Source organism: Sceloporus undulatus, chromosome 1 (genome assembly GCF_019175285.1).
Source record: "Sceloporus undulatus isolate JIND9_A2432 ecotype Alabama chromosome 1, SceUnd_v1.1, whole genome shotgun sequence".
Classification (NCBI taxonomy): domain Eukaryota; kingdom Metazoa; phylum Chordata; class Lepidosauria; order Squamata; family Phrynosomatidae; genus Sceloporus; species Sceloporus undulatus.
In genome coordinates, this window is record NC_056522.1 from 83183650 (window position 1) to 83203899 (window position 20250).

General features: G+C 40.6%; 1 protein-coding gene across 1 annotated transcript in view; it reads right to left on the reverse strand.

Moving 5' to 3' along the window:
* OPRM1 (opioid receptor mu 1) overlaps window positions 1-20250 on the reverse strand; it is a 36461-nt gene that overhangs the window by 9380 nt on the left and 6831 nt on the right. Inside the window, exons 2-3 of the mRNA XM_042446650.1 lie at window positions 9198-9550; window positions 3647-4167 (exon numbers count right to left, since the gene is read on the reverse strand). Coding sequence (XP_042302584.1) covers window positions 3647-4167; window positions 9198-9550 — 874 coding nt within the window. The remainder of the gene's footprint in view (window positions 1-3646; window positions 4168-9197; window positions 9551-20250) is intronic.

Consider the following 20250-nt stretch of genomic DNA (forward strand, 5'->3'; position numbering starts at 1 on the left):
TAGGATTGCTACCATTTAACCTGAAAATTAAAGACAGTCTTGATATTCACTGGGGCAAAACTAATTAAACATGAAGGAGATTATTGGGATAAGGTTAATTAATTGTCACAGCACTGTAATTATCAAATGGAAATGTAGCCACTAATTGCTATTTAGAGTTCTAATAGTAATTTCAATTTCTTATTTGTGCATTTGCGGGTTGGACATGACAAGTAGAAAAATATTGTGTATAATTTCTCTACAAATCTTAGCTGGCTTAGGTCTTTTTGGTATTTTAGGCACAGGATAGACGGGCAGGAAGCACCATCTTTGGGTCAATTCTAGGGTTCTGGAGCGCACGGCAACCGCAAGCTCTGGAACCCTAAAACGTGCCGCCGGCACCATCATGCTGGCCTCCTGTCCACACAGGCTGCCATCTTGACATAAGCAATGTGCAGCATATAGACGTCACTGTGCGTTGCTTACATCATGAGTGCGCCAGTGGTGCATTCATGACGTGCGTGTGGAATCTGAAAAAGAACCCAGTTTTTCTGGGTTCTTTTTGGGATGGAGGGATGCCAGGAAGTTTGGCTGCTGTGGCGTCCCTCCACAGGAAAACCAGCCGCCACCAGCCTGGGCTTTTGGGGCGGTCTGTTTCACACATTAGGTAAGATATTGTTGCTTTATTCTTTCCCTCAAGTAATTTTTCCTATTCTGATACATACTTTTGAAAAGAAAGGCAGGTCTGTCTTGAAGAAATGCAATTTTGCCTTGAAAAAAAATGAAAGAAAAATGCTGTCCATCATAGATTTGCTACTTGCTGTGGACTGATGGTGAAACAAATGTATGGAAGGGGTGGCTTGAAGCTGTCCCTTCCAAAGATGGTTTGGGGCTGTGGCCATGGCCCCAATCCAACTTGAAGCTGGCCAAAAAAGAAGTGGCAAAGATCTGCTCCTTTTTAGGTGGAGGAAAGGTGACTTTTCCCATCCTGCTGCAGCCCCATGTCAGCTTCAAGGTGCTCCAAAAGCATGCAGCATATAAATGCCATGCCACTGGAGTGGCACCATGGTGGCTTTGAGGCTCTTTGGCAGCATGCAGCATATAAATGCCATGCTGCCTGAGCGCTTTGAAGCCTAGGTGGCCAGCCAACCTTCGGGTGGCTTCAGGGTAGCGTGGGAGCACGCAGCATATAAGCGCTGTGCTCCCAAGCTGGCCAGATGGTGACCTTAGTTACCCAGAATATTTCAATTAGGGATTTGTACTGACTCAAAAACTGGGGCATGGGGGAAGAGATAGATTCTGCTCCATGCATATGAATATTTCCAGACAAGAAAACTGTAAAAGCTACAGAAGCATAGCTATAGTGGTCAGGGAGTTGTGATGTCTGAAAGACATTTTAAATAGTGAAGCATGGTGACACAGGCAGAAACGCCACCTCAAGATCCCAAGGAACGGTGCTTGGAGACAATCTTGCAAAATATGCCTTAGGATTAGAAAATAGATCATAGTTATTCAAACTCCCTTTCTCATCCATTACTGGCACTGTTACAGAAATGAAATCCAAAAACATTATTATTATTTTTGGTCCACTCTTCCTTTCCAAATACTGAATCCCATATTACGTGTCAGTTTAATGAAGCTATCAATTAGGTCACTTCATAAGAAAATCCACTTCATCTTGGGAGGCATTAGACAGGGTCCAAAGCCACCCAGTTCAGCTCAAGTTTCAGACATCATTCAAAGTCAGTGAACAATTCTATTATCAAGAACCAGTTTTTAAAAAATATGTGATAATTCTACCTCAGGCATATTGTGAGCAGGCCTCAATCAGAAAGATTTGACCTTCAGCTCTGAAGTCTGCTTACAAAACAGGTTCATGTGCCACCACACTGTCTTTCCCTATCCAGAGCACTAGTACTGTATCAACTGTTGGTTCAACTGCCAGTGTGTTTAAAGTTAAGACCCATCTACCACCATTGCTATATTCCCACCATTCATACATAATGAATATTTATATGCCCTGTCAGTACACACTCACCCACCCACCCCACCCCCCATGGAGGATCAAAGAAAAATAAAAGAACATTTCACTATATAGAGAGCAGGGGAGAGGAAAATTTGACTTTCCAGATATTTTGACCTAAAATTCTCATCAAGTCCAGCCAGAATTCTTAGAGTTGTAGTCCAAAACATCTGCAGAGCTAACATTTCCCCTCTACTGATATGGAGAAAGAATCTGAAAGTGTGTGTGTGTTGTGTATAGGAAATCAATTATATCAAATTACTCTTTAAAATGAAAGGAACACAAATATGTCATTGAGAAGAGCAACAGCTTTTCTTAACTGCATGGGTTGAATTAATTGTGTAGGCTATTCATGTGGACAGGAAATATGAGAAGTATGTTTTTTTATGAATTTAGCCCACACAAGCTTGTGCATAAAAAACATCTTCCCATTGTAAAGTCGCAGGCTTTCATGGCCGGTATCCATAGTTTTTTGTGGGTTTTTCGGGCTATGTGGCCATGTTCCAGAAAAGTTTCTTCCTGACGTTTCACCAGCATCTGTGACTGGCATCTTCAGAGTATGCTTGCCTGGAAAAAGTGGGTGTATATACTGTGTGAGCCTGGGAATGCATTAGCCTCCCAGCCTGAGGCCGGCCATCAGCACAGAACAATACACATGCAAATCACTCCTGCATTCCCAGGCTCACACAGTATATATACACCCACTTTTTCCAGGCAAAGCATTCTCTGAAGATGCCAGCCACAGATGCTGGCAAAACTTCAGGAAGAAACTTTTCTGGAACATGGCCACATAGCCCGAAAAACCCACAAAAAAACTATCTTCCCATTGTGCTTTAATACATGAAAGACTGCTGATCTTACAATTCTTTCCAGTGAAAAATAGCCTAATCACTTTGTTGTTTACTTGCTCACAAAGACACACAAGGGAAAACAGGTAATCAAAGTGTATTCATGAAGGAAGAGTTATGACAGTGCTGCATCATCCACAGGTATGATAGATAATCTATAAAGATGTATCTTATTAGTCATTGGAGCTGTCAAGGCAGGATTTGGGGCAGATGCTCAGGGACCTACATAGCAGGATGAACCAGAGGGCCCTCAGTCAGAGAAGAGCTGTCTTAAATGCATATTACTGCCTACATATGGTTTCCCTCAAATGACTCAAGAGAGTCTAGCATTACCTGACTGCACCTCTGCAGCCAGGAATTTAAATGAGCAGGACTGTTAAACAACCTGCAGATCAGGCTGTGAGGCCAGTTGTCAGTTAGGGCTCATAGTCTTTAGATACATGCACCAGTGCCTTGATCTGGTGCAAGCAACTCTTAATATGTATACTTCTACAAGGCTGAGCAAGAACACACTTTCTGTGGATAAACACCAGAAAAGTATCTTTTTCTTTCTTAACAACACATGGAGTCACAGACAGGGCCTGGTTCATCTGAAAACTCCCTAGCTTTTTGGAATCTGGCTCAGATAGATTAGCATTTCCTTTAATATTTTTGCTCCAGCTAGGGTAGGAAAACCAAATGGGCACAATAAAATTGCCAAATGCTATACATCAGTAATGATGGTAATTTCAGAATTCATGTCATCTCCAGGAGGAATTTCTGAATCCAGAGATAACATCTCCACTGCTAGTCATACCTGCTGGTTAGTTCTATCCACTGTGTTGGCAGTGGAAGCATGGTCACGAGTGTTTTGTCGAACACGGGTGGAGTTTTGTTGCTCAATGGTTGAAGCTGTTGGAATGCAAAATTCTCTGAAACACCTTTTGAAGTTCTCATCTAGAAATGCATAAAGGACGGGATTAAGGCAGCTATTTGTATACCCTAAAGCAATGCAGACATGCCAGGATACTGTCTGGAAAGTAGTTTCAGGAATATGGACCAGTGCTTTAATGATCACATAAATATGAATGGGGGTCCAGCAGATAATGAAGACAGCCACTACTACGAGCACCATCCTGGTGATCCTTCGGAGATTCCTGTCCTTTTCCTTAGAGCCAGAGAGCATTCGCACACTCTTTAGGCGTAAAATCATGAGTCCATAGCACACTGTAATGATTAAGACTGGCATAATGAAGGCAAAGATGAAAACACAGATTTTCAGTAGGTTTTCCCAGTACCATGCTGGATGTGAGAATGTAAGTGTACAATCAACAGATCCTATAAAAAGAAGAAAAAAGAAGCGTATTTTAACAAATGTTGATTTTCCATTAATCTTTCTTCTTTCCCCTATCCCAACACCAATTCAAATCCATATCACAAGAAGATAGAAACCTGTTAAAATGCCTTACTACATTTGTTTCTATTCTCATATGTTCTGTAAAAGCATTCCCTCTTTTGAAACACCCTCACTTTTGACAAAGTGTTGACAATGGGATATATCTTGAAATGAGGTGACATGAGACTTTATGCAAGGTGAAGGCAGGATGCCTGTAAGGAGGAAGTAACAGGAGACAGCATCAGTGTTTGTTCCATTCTTTAGAGCAGGCTGGTATGGCAACTCTCATCATTCCTAGCCATCATAGCCCACATCTGGTGGGCACCATCCTTAGGAAAGGTTTCTCTAGAAGCAGAGGTTGCTTGCAAGTATGAACTCACTGATGCTCTGTCTTGAATTGTGAAACAGCAACTCTCTTTTCAATTTTCTGTAATCTAAATAACATGTTGACGCAAGTTGGATTGCCCTGCTCTCCAACCTTGAATATTGGGGCAGAGGCGATTTTAATTGGGATCTTGATGTGGGGGTCAATACTCACCTCTCACTCCACTTCCAACCCTGAATGGCTCTCCTGCTGATTTTTTATTTTTTTTTGGTGGGGGGATAAGAAATACAGATACAAAAGCAATGCTATTTGGAAAACTTAGTTGTTTATGGCATGAATCCTCTTGGGTCATCGCAATCTGAATAGACCCACTGAATCAGCAGCTGAATGGTGAGTCTCTTTTTGCTTGGTCCTGCCACCATCATGAGCTCACTTGTGGAAGACAAGGCAGAAGGTCTTTTCAGTAGCTGCTCCCATCCTCAGTATTCCCTTCCATGGGAGGCTAGTCTGGCTGCCTTCCAGCTCTCATTTCACCCACAGGCACAGTCCTTTCTGTTTAAGCAGACTTTTAATATGTATTTACTCACAGGAAGCCTTCTTGGGGGGTGGGTTACTTTATTTTTAACTTTTGAATGCCTTTTACGTGATTTTTTAAACCGTTTTATTGTGATTATTTTTAATTGTTTTAAAGATTTTATTGTTAGGTTTTAATGGATTCTTTTTGTGAACTGCCTTGGATCTCCCTCTGGGAGAAAGGTAGCATAATAACAAACAAATAAAAAAGTCAACATACAGCTAAATCCCATTGATTCAGTGGGTTTCCTCTAGCTGGGATTAGTAGTAAAATTTAACTCATAATTTTTAAAGAGGATGAATAGACCATACTGAAACAGACTTCTTCTCCTGTTCCCTTATCTGTTGGAGTTCCCCAGGGCTCTGTTCTGGGTCCCCTTCTGTTTTCTCTCTACACACTGTCCTTAGGAAAACTCATTAGCTCTTTTGGTTTTTCCTACCATCTCTATGCTGATGACACCCAGCTGTATCTTTCCGCCCCTGACCTTTCTCCAATGCTTCAACAGCAAGTCTCGTCCTGCCTCACAGCTGTCTCGCAGTGGATGCGCCATCGGCGTTTGAAGCTCAACATGTCCAAGACAGAGCTTCTTGACTTTCCCCTTAAGCCCACCCTTCAACACTCCTTTTCTGTCTCTATGGACAACATTTCTATTCAACCAGTCCAGCAAGCCCGCAGTCTTGGTTTTATCTTTGACTCTTCTCTGTCGTGTATCCCTCAGATCCAGATCACAGCCAAGGCTTGTAGATTCTTTTTGTACAATATTGCCAAAATCCGACCATATCTCTCCGCTTCTACTGCCAAGATCCTGGTCCATGCCCCAGTGATCTCACGACTTGATTACTGTAATGTCCTCCTGGCTGGGCTTCCTCTTTCTCACCTCCGTCCTTTAATCTCTGTTCAGCATTCAGCTGCACGCATTATCACTTCCACCCACCGCTCTGACCACATCTCTCCTGTGTTGGCATCCCTTCACTGGCTCCCGCTCCCTTTCCACATTCAGTATAAGCTCCTGCTGTCGACATTTAAAGCCCTCCATGGACTGGCCCCTCCTTACTTATCAGACCTTCTTTCTCCTCACCTTCCCACCAGGGCCCTCCGTTCTGGTAGTCAAGGGCTCCTGTCTCAGCCCAGGATTTCCTCTGCCCCATCCCGGATTCGCCCCTTTTCACTTGCTGCCCCTCACTCCTGGAACCTTCTTCCCCCACAAGCAAGAGCCATCACTTCTTTAACTAGCTTCAAAACGGAGTTGAAAACCATCCTGTTCAGAGAAGCCTTCCCAGGCATTGCATAATTGTCGCTTACCATCTGATGTTCTTTTAGTGCCTGTTTATCAAACCATTTCCTGTACTGCTATGTATTGTATATGTATTATCCTACTTGAGAGTATGTATTTTCCCTGGATGAAGATTAACCTTCCATTTTGAAGCCAAGCCCTCCCTCCAGTCCATCTGCCTTGGTCCAGGCCTCAGAGGTAGAGAGGAACTGCTGGACCTCTTACCCTCTCCCTCCACCACTCCCTTCTCCTTCTGTGTCATGTCTTTTTAGATTGTAAGCCCGAGGGCAGGGAACTGTCTAACTACAAAGATTGCATGTACAGCACTGTGTAAATTTACAGTGCTTCATAAATAAAGGTTAATAATAATAATAATAATAAATGGAGTGAGCAATTTATACTTGCCACAGATAGACAGAAAAGCTGCTAATTGCCTATTGTGCATCTTTTCTGCTGCACTGAAGTGAAAGACTGGATTAATTGAGAACCCCGCCCCCTCCCAAAAAAATCCCAAATCGTCTTCTGGAAGTTAAGTGGGAATAACACAAGTGGATGATGTTTTGATCATCTTTGAGCAGCAGACAGACTGCTGTTGTTTCTGTTCCAAGGTTTGTAGGAGTAATTTTGTTACATGTTATTAATGTTGAAACACCGCTGTTCAGTTTGATTTTTAAAAACATCAAAAAATCCATCCAGAAGAAAACTCTTTGCACTCACTGGGAGCTGCAGCCACTATTTCACCCCTGCCCCCCAAGAAAATGCTTGGCTTCTCTGAGAATATTATCGCTCTAATGCTATTAATGCTTGGAAATCAAGCCACCTTGGGTCCCATATTGGGGAAAAGGTGGGATATAAGTAAAATCAAATTTAAACCCAATTTTCAAGTTTTTCTGGGTGAAAAGAATTACATTATACATGCCTTATAAATATTAAGTGGACAAAGTGTAGCTACTCTACACAAAATTGATATGGAAATAGGTATATAATGTTGTATGTTTATATTTGTTGGACACAGGCATTTCTGAAAAGTTACTGCCAAAACAAGAAAAAACCCAGCTGGATTTATATTATTTTATTTCTATCTCATCTTTCTCACAGTAGAAGACTCAAGGTGACTTCTGAAGCAACTCAAGAAACAATTGTTTCTGTTATTTTCCCTCAAGGTGGTGCTTTTTAGGTTTTTTGGACTACCACTGCCTTCCATCATAAGCAAAATTTACATATGTGTTAAGTATTGAATTTATTTAAATAAAACTGTTTTTATTTGAACAGTGTTACAGTGGACCCTTGGTATCAGCTGAGGTTTAGTTCAAGGACCCCCGTGATACCGAAGTACATGGATGTTCAAGTTCCATTAAATACAACGGCATAGTAAAATAGTGTCCCTTATATAAAATAGCAAAACCAGGCTTTGCATTTTGGAACTTATATATATTTTTAATTATTTTCAAACCATAGATGTTTGAATCCATGGATAAAAAAATCCATGGATATGGAGGGCTGACTGTTTTCCCTTATAAAATGTTAAAATAAAATGAATGTGTGAATGAAATTACATACACGAAACACAATATTTTTATTAATATACTACATGAAGTGTATGTGTGTGGGGGGCATTCACATGTAGATGCAAAGCAGATACCAAGAGTAAAAATTTAGAGAACCAATTCTTTAAAGAGTTCCCTAGCTATAAAAGCACCTACAGAATAAGCCAGTCATGCAGCACTACTGTTTTAACTTGGTCCCATCATTTAATGAACAAGGGCAGGGATAGGAACAATTTTTCAGCCTGAGGGTTGCATTGATTTGGTGAAGGTGAGGAAACCAATTTGACTGTGTCAGCAGTGAGTGTGGATGCCACCCCCACAAACTGTTCACATATGATACCTGCATCCAATCACTCACTCATTCACACTCACATAACCATAATTCTCTCTCTCTTTCGACCCCATGCACAAATATATACCCAGTTCTCTTTTCTGGAGCATGCATCCACTCTATTTCTCTCTCTCTTTCTCACTCACTCTCTCACACATACATAACCATTCACTCTCACTCGTACACATGTTCATGCTTACATATACTCTCTCATTCACATCATTCTGTTTCTCTCAATCACACATATACAGCACTATTCTCTCTTACTTTTATACACACAATTTTTCATCTCTCTCTATTTCTCTCTCTCTCTCTTTCTCTCTCTCTAACACACAACATAGACACATACAAACATCACTATACCCCATTCTCCCTCTCTCTTACACACAAATGCACGTGTGTGTGTTTGTGTGTATGCATACACACACACACAACTATTATGTCTTGCTTTTATACATACACTTTTCACCTTTCTTTCTCTCTCTCTATACACATCTTAAGCTTTCTCCCTCTCCTTCACACACACACCCTCTATTTCTCTCTTTCACACACACACACACTATGTACCACCCTCTCACACACACACTCATACCATAATCCTCTCTCTCTCTCACTCACCCTCTCTTTCTGTCTGTCACATACACTTGCATTCTGCAATCATATTCATTCAATCTATTCCAAAAAGTCTCCTCTCTCTGATATCACACTTTGCCCAAAGTAAAAGGAAGTCATTATAAAACATGTAGTCTGATTTGTTCTGTCATGGAATATTGGTCTCCTTTGTTTTGTAAACTTCATTTCAGCAATTGGTTTGTACATCTTGATCCTTGCAACATTTTCAGATGTAATTGTCCTGAACTGTGCCTCCCAGACACAATGATCTTTGATAAACTGGACATTTTATGATATGCCTTTTACTCACCATTGCTCTCTTTTGTGGTCGCCATCACCATAACTGGGATGCCAATGGCTGAAGAAACAATCCAGTTGCAGACATTAACAATTTTGGCATTTCTCGGGGTACGGAAATCCAGAGCCTTGACAGGGTGGCAAACGGCTATGTAGCGATCCACACTCATTGTACAGAGGGTGAAAATACTTGTGAACATGTTGTAGTAATCTATGGATATAACAATCTTACAAATAGTGGTACCAAATGGCCATGTTCCCAGGAGGTAATTCACACTTTGGAAAGGCAGTGTGCTTGTTGCTAAGGCATCTGCCAGGGCAAGGTTGAAAATATAGATGTTGGTGGCTGTCTTCATTTTGGTATATCTAAGAAGAAACAAAAGCACAGACAAAGATCAACAGAATCCTTGCAAGATTAGCTAGCATGGTAGAGGGGAGGTAGGGTGTTCCTTGGGTTAAGCATGTTGTGTATTTTTCTGCTTGGGTCCAGCTGTATGGCTCACAATTACCAATGCAAGTAAACAGATAAGAGAGAGGGTTCCTGCACCATTCAGATCCCTACTGTCTGGCAGGGATGGGGATCATGTTGAACTCCAGATATTGTTGCACTCCAAATTGCAGCATTCCTCACCATTGGCAATGCTTGATCAGACCTGAAGTTCAACAACATGTGAAGGACTAAATGTTGTCCATCCCTGCTCTTCGGGAAACATCCAGTTAGTTTTTTCTTCACTGGAACTTTGTCTTGCCATGTCCCTACGTGGCACAGCATGGCTAATTTTACAAAGAAGGCATTTGAAGTGTTGGTCTAAGTAATTGGTTTCACACTTGCCCATTAAGAAAGAGCTGCAGGTCATCAGAATGATGTGATATCCCCGGTATCATAGGTAGAAACCTGTGCATCTCTAGATGTTTTGGATTACAATGTACCAAAAGTCCCAGCCAGTTTGACTGACTGTATGGGATTGTGGAAGTTGTAGTCTAAAGCAGTTTGAGGGCTAAATATTTTGTGGATAATGTTATGAGCGCCAAATATAATGTATGACCTTATAGTACTTGTGATAATTGGGATTCTTCTTTAGCACCACTGCTTTCTACTCCTGCTTGTGCCACTGTAGTTAAAACATCCCCTCAGAACTAGGATGTCCATCCAATTGAACAGAGTTTCAGTGTCTTGAGTCTGGATACTTTTAACTCCCTATTGTCAGATAACAATATATAAATGTCTAATACAACATGTCCTTGAATCCAAGAAGAAGAACGAAAGAAACAATGCCTAGAATGAACTGCAAGATGAAAATCTAACATCTATAACTTTAATTATTTAAGACCTCTTCCCTTTATCTTTCTTGGCAGAATTTTATGAGCAGCTGAGGGCAATTGATCAATAATAGTGGGCATGGTTCCAGAGCTTAAATAGTGATATATTCCAAATATCCACTTACATGAATACATACCATCCTCAACACACCCAACCTTGTCTATTTTTGGAAAATAAGGGTCAGGCTTCTTTAGTACTTGGTTGGAGGACCACCAGAGAATAGCTGAATATCTACAAGTTCGGCTAAGAAATAATCCTATTTTCTGTCATATCAACAGAAATAAAATATATTTTATTATAGTGGGGAAAGTTCTAAGCTGATTATCTATGTGCTTGTTGATTCTGTGACTGTGATAACTGATGAATAAACTTCAGTGTCATTGCTTTCCCTAGCTGGTTTTTTTTTTTAATTTTTTAAATCAGACATGGACTAGATAGCCAAATCTTTACAGATACTCTTCACTGGAACTAGATAAACCACTCATTAACTGAATCCACAGTATTCCTTGGGAGGAGGGCTACGTTCTATCACCTATTCCACCAATGAAATTCTCCATTGCAACTGGGAGTCCTAGGTGCTCAGTCTAAATCAAATTGCTAGTCATAGCTACTCCTGCAGAGAATAGACCATTGAATCAATGGGTTTTACATAAGTCTTGATTTATCATTCAGCAACTCATTCAATTGATCTATTTTAGCTGGAAATACTAACTGGATTCAGTTTGCCATAAACTGGTAGGCAACTTGAAGACATGCATGTGTGCACACGCATGCACGCCCCCCACCCCACACACACATCTTGTAAAATACCACAGTCCATTTATTTTAGAAATAACTTTGGCATTTCCTTTCTTCCTCTTCAGATTTTCCATATTATTTTTATATTAATATAAAATGGATCCTGTAGCATTACCTCTACTTTTTTGTGATTGAATAATCTCATTTTTCCCTAGCTAGAATAGTGTCTATTTTTAATATACAGTAGTTGATTTCCTGTTTGCAATAAGAATGTTTACAATGTTATTCTATTGTAACCAACAATAGAAAAGACCAAAAAAAGAAAAAAAAAGAAAAAAAGAAAAATAAACTATTCCTTTCCTGGTGGAATATGCAACAGGTGCAGAATTTGTATATAATGAAACTTAATTTTTTCCCTTTGTCACTTTCTCATTTTTTTTCATGGTTTTTATTACAGATTTATAACAAGGGCTAAATAATAATACAGTTGGTCCTCCATTTTCATGGGGGATCTGTCCCGGACCCACCCCCCATGAAAACAGAAGTTCATGCATATTCAAGCCTCATAGGCTTGAATGACGCCTGTGTGCCCTATTAAAAATAGTGTAGGTCACCCCTCCACAGATTCCAAGGTCATGGATCCGAGATTTGCGTGTTGGGAGGGGTGACTGTAATAATAAACAGTACTGTATATGCTATTCATATTTCTTTAATGGGCAAATAGAATGAAATAAAATTAAAATCTGTTGTTTGCCCTCCAGCATAGGTTTTGTGGTTGTTGGCCATTGTGGCTGCTAGTGGCTTCCATGTCAGTGGGGTGGCAAATCTAGATTTCAGACCAAACTATTCCATGAAAGCTGGAGCGGATTCATTGCCCTATTGACCACCAACAGCCAGAGAGAGAGAGAGAGAGAGAGAGAGAGAGAGAGAGAGATGTTCCATAACCTTATTGTGACACATTAGTATAATGGAAAGTGTATCGAATGACATTTTTCTTTCTCTGTCTCATGCTGGTTAGACTGTACAAGATCAAAATGAAGCTGATTGGTAATCGATTCAGGACAGTCCATTTGCTTAGGTACATTTATTTTAAAAAGGATAAGACAAGTTTAAGGAGGAAAAAGTTATTTCTTGCTTTTTAGATCATCATAGATGATCAGGAGTAGTTTACCCTGATTGCCCTATTTCTGGGGGTGGGAGAGGGGAAGCAGAAAAAACAGAGGCTGGTTGAAACCATCATGCCTCACCAATGAAATATTCAGTGTCATCTGGATGACTGCCCTTCAGAATAAAATGGTGGGTTAGATACTCCATGTATCCCAGCAAAATACTAAGGAAAGTGGTCTTCAAGGTGTCCTGCCGGATATCTTGTCACTGGAAATAAAATAATTAGGGGATCTTATGTATTTATTTATTTATTTGCCAGTTTTCTGCCAACATGAAGCCAAAGGAAACTTGTTCTTGTTGTTAACCCTCAATCAATCATTAAATATCTGTTTAAATAAAAAGGTCTTTAGCTGCTGGCAAAAGGAGACCAGAGAGGGGGCTAGCCTAACCTCCTGTGGTTGGGAATTACTGTATACAGAGACACACAGGTGAAGAATGGATTGTGAATGGAATGAGATAGAATGGAGGTTGTCACTGAAGAAAATGTGGTGGTGAATCATTTGTATCAGTCCCCTCTTCTCCATACAGCCTTCACACTGCCTACGGAGGTCTACTAATTCCTTTCTGAACAGCTTTTGAACAGGCACAAAGTGCTAGGAGTGGGTAAAGAAGATGAAGGTGAATCACTACAAATCATCTCCCCCCTCCTCCTGGAAGAGAATGCATACAATTTGTCCCATTGGAATTCAATCCATCCTACAGTGATTTTGTGTTCCATCACTACCAAGTTATTACCCATTCAGGGATGCTTGAGATTTCAGCCCTAGGCAGCCACATACTATGTTGTACAGTGGGCCCTTGGTCTCTGCTGGGGTTTGGTTCCAGCCCCTAGCCCCCCAATGGATACAAAAATCCATGGATGGTCAAGTCCCATTGCATACAATGACAAGTTGATATATCCCTTACATAAAATGGCAAAAATCAAAATTTGTTTATTGGAATTTATATTTTTAGGAATATTTTCAAGCTGTGAATAGTAGAATAGTAGAATCCATAGATTAAAAAAAAATCAATGGATATAGAAGGCCAATTGTAGTTATGGTCAGCTCTGCATATCCACAGATTAAGCATACATGGATTCAACCATCCATGGCTTGAAGATATATTTTTTTAAAAAATCCAAAAAGCAAAGCTTGATCTTGCCATTTTAAATTAGTGACACCATTTTATGACACCATTGTATATAATGGGACTTGAGCATCCATGGATTTTGGTATCCATGGGGGGTTATGGTGGGGGTGGAACCAAACTCCAGCAAGATATCAAAGGCCCACTGTGTTTAGAAAGAAACATATGCAATAGCTCTTACATGTGTCTGAAAATGATTCTGTATTCTCTACAAACTATGAAAATAAATGCAGTTGAGAATTTTCAGTTATAGCTTGCATTCTTGAAAATGATCTTTTGAGTTCATTTGGTTGGTTTCAAAGTCAACTTTCCCCCAAATACATGCATACGTACATATGTGTGTACACAGAGAGTGCTTTGTACAAGCCAAAAAGACAAAATACTGCACAATCCCACCAAAAGACTCTCCCACAACTAATTAATCATTCATCCTCTTTCCATAGGGCTATAAACTGTGATTGTTTAAACATTGGAGCATACATAAGACAAGCTAAGCAATTTTGAAAGTCAATGGACAATCATTTTGCTGACCCTTTGAAACCAGAGAGCTATTTCAAGAAGTTTTGTCTTCCTGGCTGAAGAAATGAAGTTAAGTCATTGTGTTTTGTGTTTTCAGTTGTGATTTTGTCCTGTTTCTAAGCATGGATCTGGAACAAGATCCTTACAGAGGATCATGGACTGGACTTTCTGTATTCTTCTTCTTAAAGACTTAAAAGATCAGGTGCCTCTGAACTGAAGGTTGCATGCAGTCTTCATAACAAGTAGCCTCTGAAAATCTTAGCATCTATGAGTTTATCTGATTTAAAGTTATCCAAATTGGTAGTCATCACCACATCATGTGGTCATGAATTCTGCAGTCCAACTATGTACCACCTGAAGAAGTGCTATGGCAAAAGTGAAGTGTTGAAAATAGCAAGCAAGTACATTTCTATACCGCTTTTCAGTGCACAAGCAGTCCCTAAGCGGTTTATAAAGTGTAAGCTAATTGTGCCAACAATCTGGGTCCTCATTTTAGCGACTTCAGAAGGATGCAAGCCTGAGTTGGGCTTGAGCCCTTTTGCTGGTATTGAACTCGCAACCTTATGGTTTGTGAGTGAGTGGCTGCACTACAGGCATTTAACCACTGCGCCACCAGAGAGATTAGCATGACACACAGGCTTTTCTACAAACGTTCTGTGTGACACTGAACAAATATGTTTTTTTATGGTAGTCATCACACTAGTTTTTCTCAGAGATTGGAAAAATTACTTTATTGCATGACAGCTCCCATAATCCTCCAACCAGAATGGCCAGTTGCAATCAAAAAAGTATTTTTTTCAAGCTCCAGTAAATTTAAAATATTCTCATTGACTGTGATAATCTAACAGACATTTCTTCATACTGTACAATTGTCAGGGTGGTTTCTATTTAGCTATGTCACTTAACTGGAACACCTTGATTGGCATCATATCAGTGATATATGCAGGCACATTAATGCATAGTTTTTGGTCATGACAGAAGAAGGAGTTTAGCACCTCCATCTACTAAAAGTTCCTGTCCATGCCACCTACCTGTTTTCTGGTGGATATATCCCATTTGATCTTGGGAAGACAAGCAGGGTCAGCCCTGGTTAGTATTTGGATGGTAGAGTACCAATGAATACTAGGTGTTGTAGGCTATATATCAGAGGAAGGAACTGGCAAAACCACCTCTTAATATTCCTTGCCTGAAAACACCATGTGAAATTTATGGGGCCACCATAGGCTGACAGGCAACTTGAAGGCACACACACACATATTCAGGGATGTCGCCAAGGGGGGGAGGGGTCTGGACCCCCCCTTCAGGCGTGGGGATGTTCAAGCTCCTTCCTCCTCCTCCCCTCCATCAAAGGCGCAGAGGACTCAGATGGAGAGGGAAAAGGGGAAAGAAGTCACAGGGAGGGAGCAGGGAGGCTCAGAGAGAGAGAGAGAGAGGAGGGTGGGCGGGGGTCTCTCCCTGTGACTTCTTTCCCTTTAGTTTCCTCTCCATCTGAGTCCTTCCACTCCTCCTCCATGCTTTTTCCAGAGTCTCCCTTCCTGGGAGAGGAGAGGAGGAGGGGGAAGAGGAAGAAGAAGGGAAGGAAGACAGGAAGGAATGAAAATGGAAGGAAGAATGATAGGAAGGGAGGGAGGGAGAACTAAAGAAAGGAAGGAAAAGAAAGGAAGGAAGAGGAAGGAAGAGAAAGGAAGGAAGGAAGGAAGAAAGAAAGAAAGAAAGAATAAGGAAGGAAGGAAGGCTCTAAAAGGAAGTATAAAAGAAAGAAAATGTGACTTCTGACTTTCCTTTCAGCAGTTAAATCCATATACAATATAGTAAAATGTACATAATAATAACAATAATTTATTATCAGCTACAGGTTGAGTCTCTCTTATCCAAAATGCTGAGGACTAGATGTATTTTGGAGTTTTTCAGAGCTTGGTATATTTATATATGTATAATGGGGTATTTTGGAGATGGCATCCAAGTCCAACCATTAAATCCATTTTTGTTTCATACGCATCTCATAGACATAGGCTTCCAGCAAAATCCTGAGACCACACCAATAATTCAGTAATTTATCTAAACCTTCAGGATTCCTAAGTTTCCTTGAGTTGGGGTCAGACCAGATGCTCTCATGGTCAGTTTTGGATTTCGGAATAATTCAGATTTCAGAAGTGCAGATAAAGGAGACTCAGACTCTACTATGTACATTTCTTCTGATAATGAACTCATGTTTTCCAAAACAGTCATTTCTGGATTTTTGCAACAACAAAAAAGAGAAGGGTCTGTGATTCAAAAAAGCAAGATGCTTTCTTCCAGCTTTGTTTTTTTCTATTTTTTAAAATAAAAATAAAATAAAATACACTTAGCTGGCCCCTTTTCAGCATGTCAATGGAGATGCTTTAATGGAGAGTTCCTGCATGGCAGAATGGGGTTGGACTGGATGGCCCTTGGGGTCTCTTCCAACTCTAGGATTCTATGATTAATTAATTAACATAAGGAATCAATCTAAGTGGGTCTCCAATGAAAGGCCAGCTGCAAAGGTCTGGGCCTCTCTGCCCTCCTGCCTTGGAAGCAAAGTCCATTGGCAGACCTCTGGGTTTTACTTTGCAAGGAGTTTTTATTTTCCTTATTTTCGCCTTTTTAAAGGGGTTTCCTCCAAATTCTGCCAGATAATGAATCGGGGCTGTTGAGTCCTATGGCCCTGCTCCAGGCAATGCTAGACTGCAGGTCCCATCATCCAGCAGCACCACAGACTGCTGGGAACTGCAGTCTAATAAGGCTGCACACTGCAGAAATAATCCAGTTCGACACCACTTTAATGCTATGGAAAATCCTGGGATTTGTAGCATGTTGTGGCACCAGAGCTCTCTGACAAAGAAGGCTAAATGTCTCACAAAACTACAATATCCAGATATTGTTATTATTATTATTGTTGTTGTTATTATTATTATTTTCTTATATCCCGCCTTTCTCCCAATATAAGGACTCAAGGTGGTGAATTTCCATAGCATTAATCTTAAGTATGTCTTTCTACAATGTAGCTGGACACCCTCATTACATAATTTGTTGGGGATGCTTTGATTTAGATTTCCTGCATGGCAGAATGGGGTTGGACTGGATGGCCCTTGCAGTCGCTTCCAACTCTATGATTTCATGATTCTATAGCACTCTTATCCTACTGTGATTTTAATTGTTTTTAAATTTATAAAGTTTTATAACTTTAAAACTGCCTTTCTCCCAAAATAGGATTCTCTTAAAGGAGTTTGTTTTTTATAAAAAGAAAGGAATGTATAATGTCTTGGAATTAAAAAATATGATAGATAGATAGATAGAGAGAGAGAGAGAGAGAGAGAGATGAGTCTTGGAATTAAAAATTGTGTGTGTGTGTATGTCTTGGAATTAAAAATCCTTCTTGGAAGTGGGAATGAAATGTTGTGTGGATGCAGCCTGGGTTCTTGGCTCAGCTCAGAAGTTGGAATGCAGTGTCTCAAAGCATGCAGAGAGTGTCTCTGAGCATGAACAGAGTGGCTGCCGCTCATTGCTTGAGCAGCTGCACTTTGATTTATCGACCTGAATTTATCTGATGTAAACACCTACAGAGGAAGGACTCAGTTTGCATCTGCACTGAAAAAATAATCCAGTTTGATGCCACTTTAACTGCCCTTGGCTCCATGCCATGGAATGCTGGGATTTGTAGTTTGTTGCAGCATCTGACAGAGATGGTTAAACAGCTCCTCAAAACTACAAATCCCAAGATTCCATAGCACAGAGCCATAACGGAAGTTAAAGTGGTGCCATCCTGAGGTAAACGCTCGACCCTCTTTTTGTGTCTTGGGGGTGGGGGGTGGGCTCTTAGCCTCTCAAAATGGTGGCTCTTAGTCTGGACCCTCCCTTTCCCAAAATCCTGGCTACGTCCCTGACATATTCCTACCTCAACCTGCTCCATTTCTACAATTACCTGCAGGAAGAAATAGAGGGTCCTTCAATTTCCTGAAATCAATTTCCAGGCCTTTAAACCAGCTGGCTGCTTAGCTGTTCCTCTGCCCTACTCTGGCCATGTAGAGCCTGCTGACAGACAAGTTGAATATACAGTGTAGGGAAACAGGACCTAATTGTACCTGGTGGAACACTATGATCCACCATTACAATGCAGGATCTACCTGCCTAAATATCCTAAAGGTACCGGATCCCATCTGATCTTGGAAGCTAAGCAGGTTCAGCCCAGGTTAGTACTTGGATAGGAGACTGTCAATGAATACCAGGTACTGAAAGATATATTTCAGAGGAAGGAACTGACAAAACCAATTCTGAAGATTCCTTACCTAAGAAAATCCTATGAAACTCATGAGGTTGCTTTAAGCTGACAGATGATTTGAAGCCACATAGGCACAGCCCTTGTTTCTGCTTGTTGCAGCAACAGTTTATCTCTCTATCTTGCCATGTAAGGGATAGTACTTGAAGCTGTGAAAAGGTTAACATTTTAATCAGGTGTGGAGAACTCATTATACAGTTTTTGGTAGTGCAAAAACAGCTTTGGGACTGTAATGTTTAAGGCACTGAAATTCATTAAATGTCTATAAGTAGGTGAATAAGCAACTAGTTCTTGTGAAAGACAATCTTTACCATTAGGGGACTGGAAAACATCTGTACAGAACCCTTTGATCTATAACATGTTTTATCTTTACCACAGTTCTATCCTAAAAGATAATGGGTCACCCAATAACATTCAAGCTGTGTATGATGCCTTTAAAAAATGAAGAATAGAAAAACCTCAGCAGTGGGAGTATCTGTGTGAAGGAAGTAAGAGAAATTTGCTTAATCTTTTTTTTCCCTTAGGCTTCTTTTCCAGTTTAGAGTCTCTGTCTCAAATAGTTTTTCTTTCCAAAAGGGAAGAAATTGCATATTCATATTATTTGGTCTTGGAGCCAGCATGGTGTAGTGGTTTAAGTGTTGGACTATGGTTCTGGAGACCAATGTTTGAAATCCGTCTCAGTCATGTAAACCCACTGGGTGAGCTTGAGCAAGTCAGACTCTCTCAGCCTCAGAGGATGGCAATGGCAAATCCTTTCTGAAGAAACTTGCCAAGAAAACTGCATGATAAGTTCATCTTATGGTCACCATACATCAGAAATGACTTAAAGGCACACAGCAGCAAAATTATTTGGTCTCACAGGGGGGGAAACACATAGGAATAGAGGAAACTGATTTATACTGAATCAGTTAATTACTCCATTTGGCCTAATGTGGAAAAGGTTTAATTCATTACTCACTATGGCCTGAGCGAAACATGAACTAAACACAGCTCTTGGAATGCTGAGAAAGGCAAGTGGGTAGCTCAGGGGGAAACTGTGTAGAAGGAGAGGTTGGACTGTTGAGCTGTCAGATAAGGACAGTTAGTGGGAGGGATAGGGACTGAATGGAAATCGGTAAGATCAAGATAGAGTCAGATGGAAATATTCATTTAGTTAGATGGGAGCTGAGTGTGTGAAGTGTTAAGCCAAGAGTTTAGGATGAACTGTTACTTGAACTCAAACTGAGTTGCTACCTTACATCGAAAGTCTGCAGCCAGCTATATGCCAGATCAGGGTTTCTCAACCATGGGTTCGTGGAACTATAGGGTTCTGTGAAGAGTTCCACATGGCAAACACACACACACACACACACACACACACACACACACACGAGCTGTAGATGTAACAGTTTTTATATTGTGGTTCCCAGAGACTGAGCTATGGTCCCTCTCAAGTAACATGAAATGGTGTTCAGTGATGAGTGAACAAATAGCAGAAATGGCAAAAAAGAGAGGAGAAAGGTGAAAGATATCTTTCCATAATTCTGGTGCTTCATTTAAGAACACAGTCTTCATGGACAGCTTTTCATTTCAAAATATGAAGAAAAGTAACATGTAATTGAATGTCGCTTGTTCTTTAATCCCCAGTGACCACCATAGCCAAAGGCAGACTAGAATTCAGGATCTCCAACCAAAACCAAACTTAGCAATAGCAATGGCAAGTGCATTTCTATACTGCTTATCAGTGAACTAGCATTCCATAAGCAGTTTACAATTGATGTTTATCACACTATGCTCTTAAAGAGCTACTATTCCAGTGTGACTCCTCTAGCAGCCTCCTGTTGCATGCTGGGATTGGCAGTTTTAAGGAGCTGAACTTCTCTGCCTGAGAATTCTAAATACCCCTCCTTAAAACTGCCA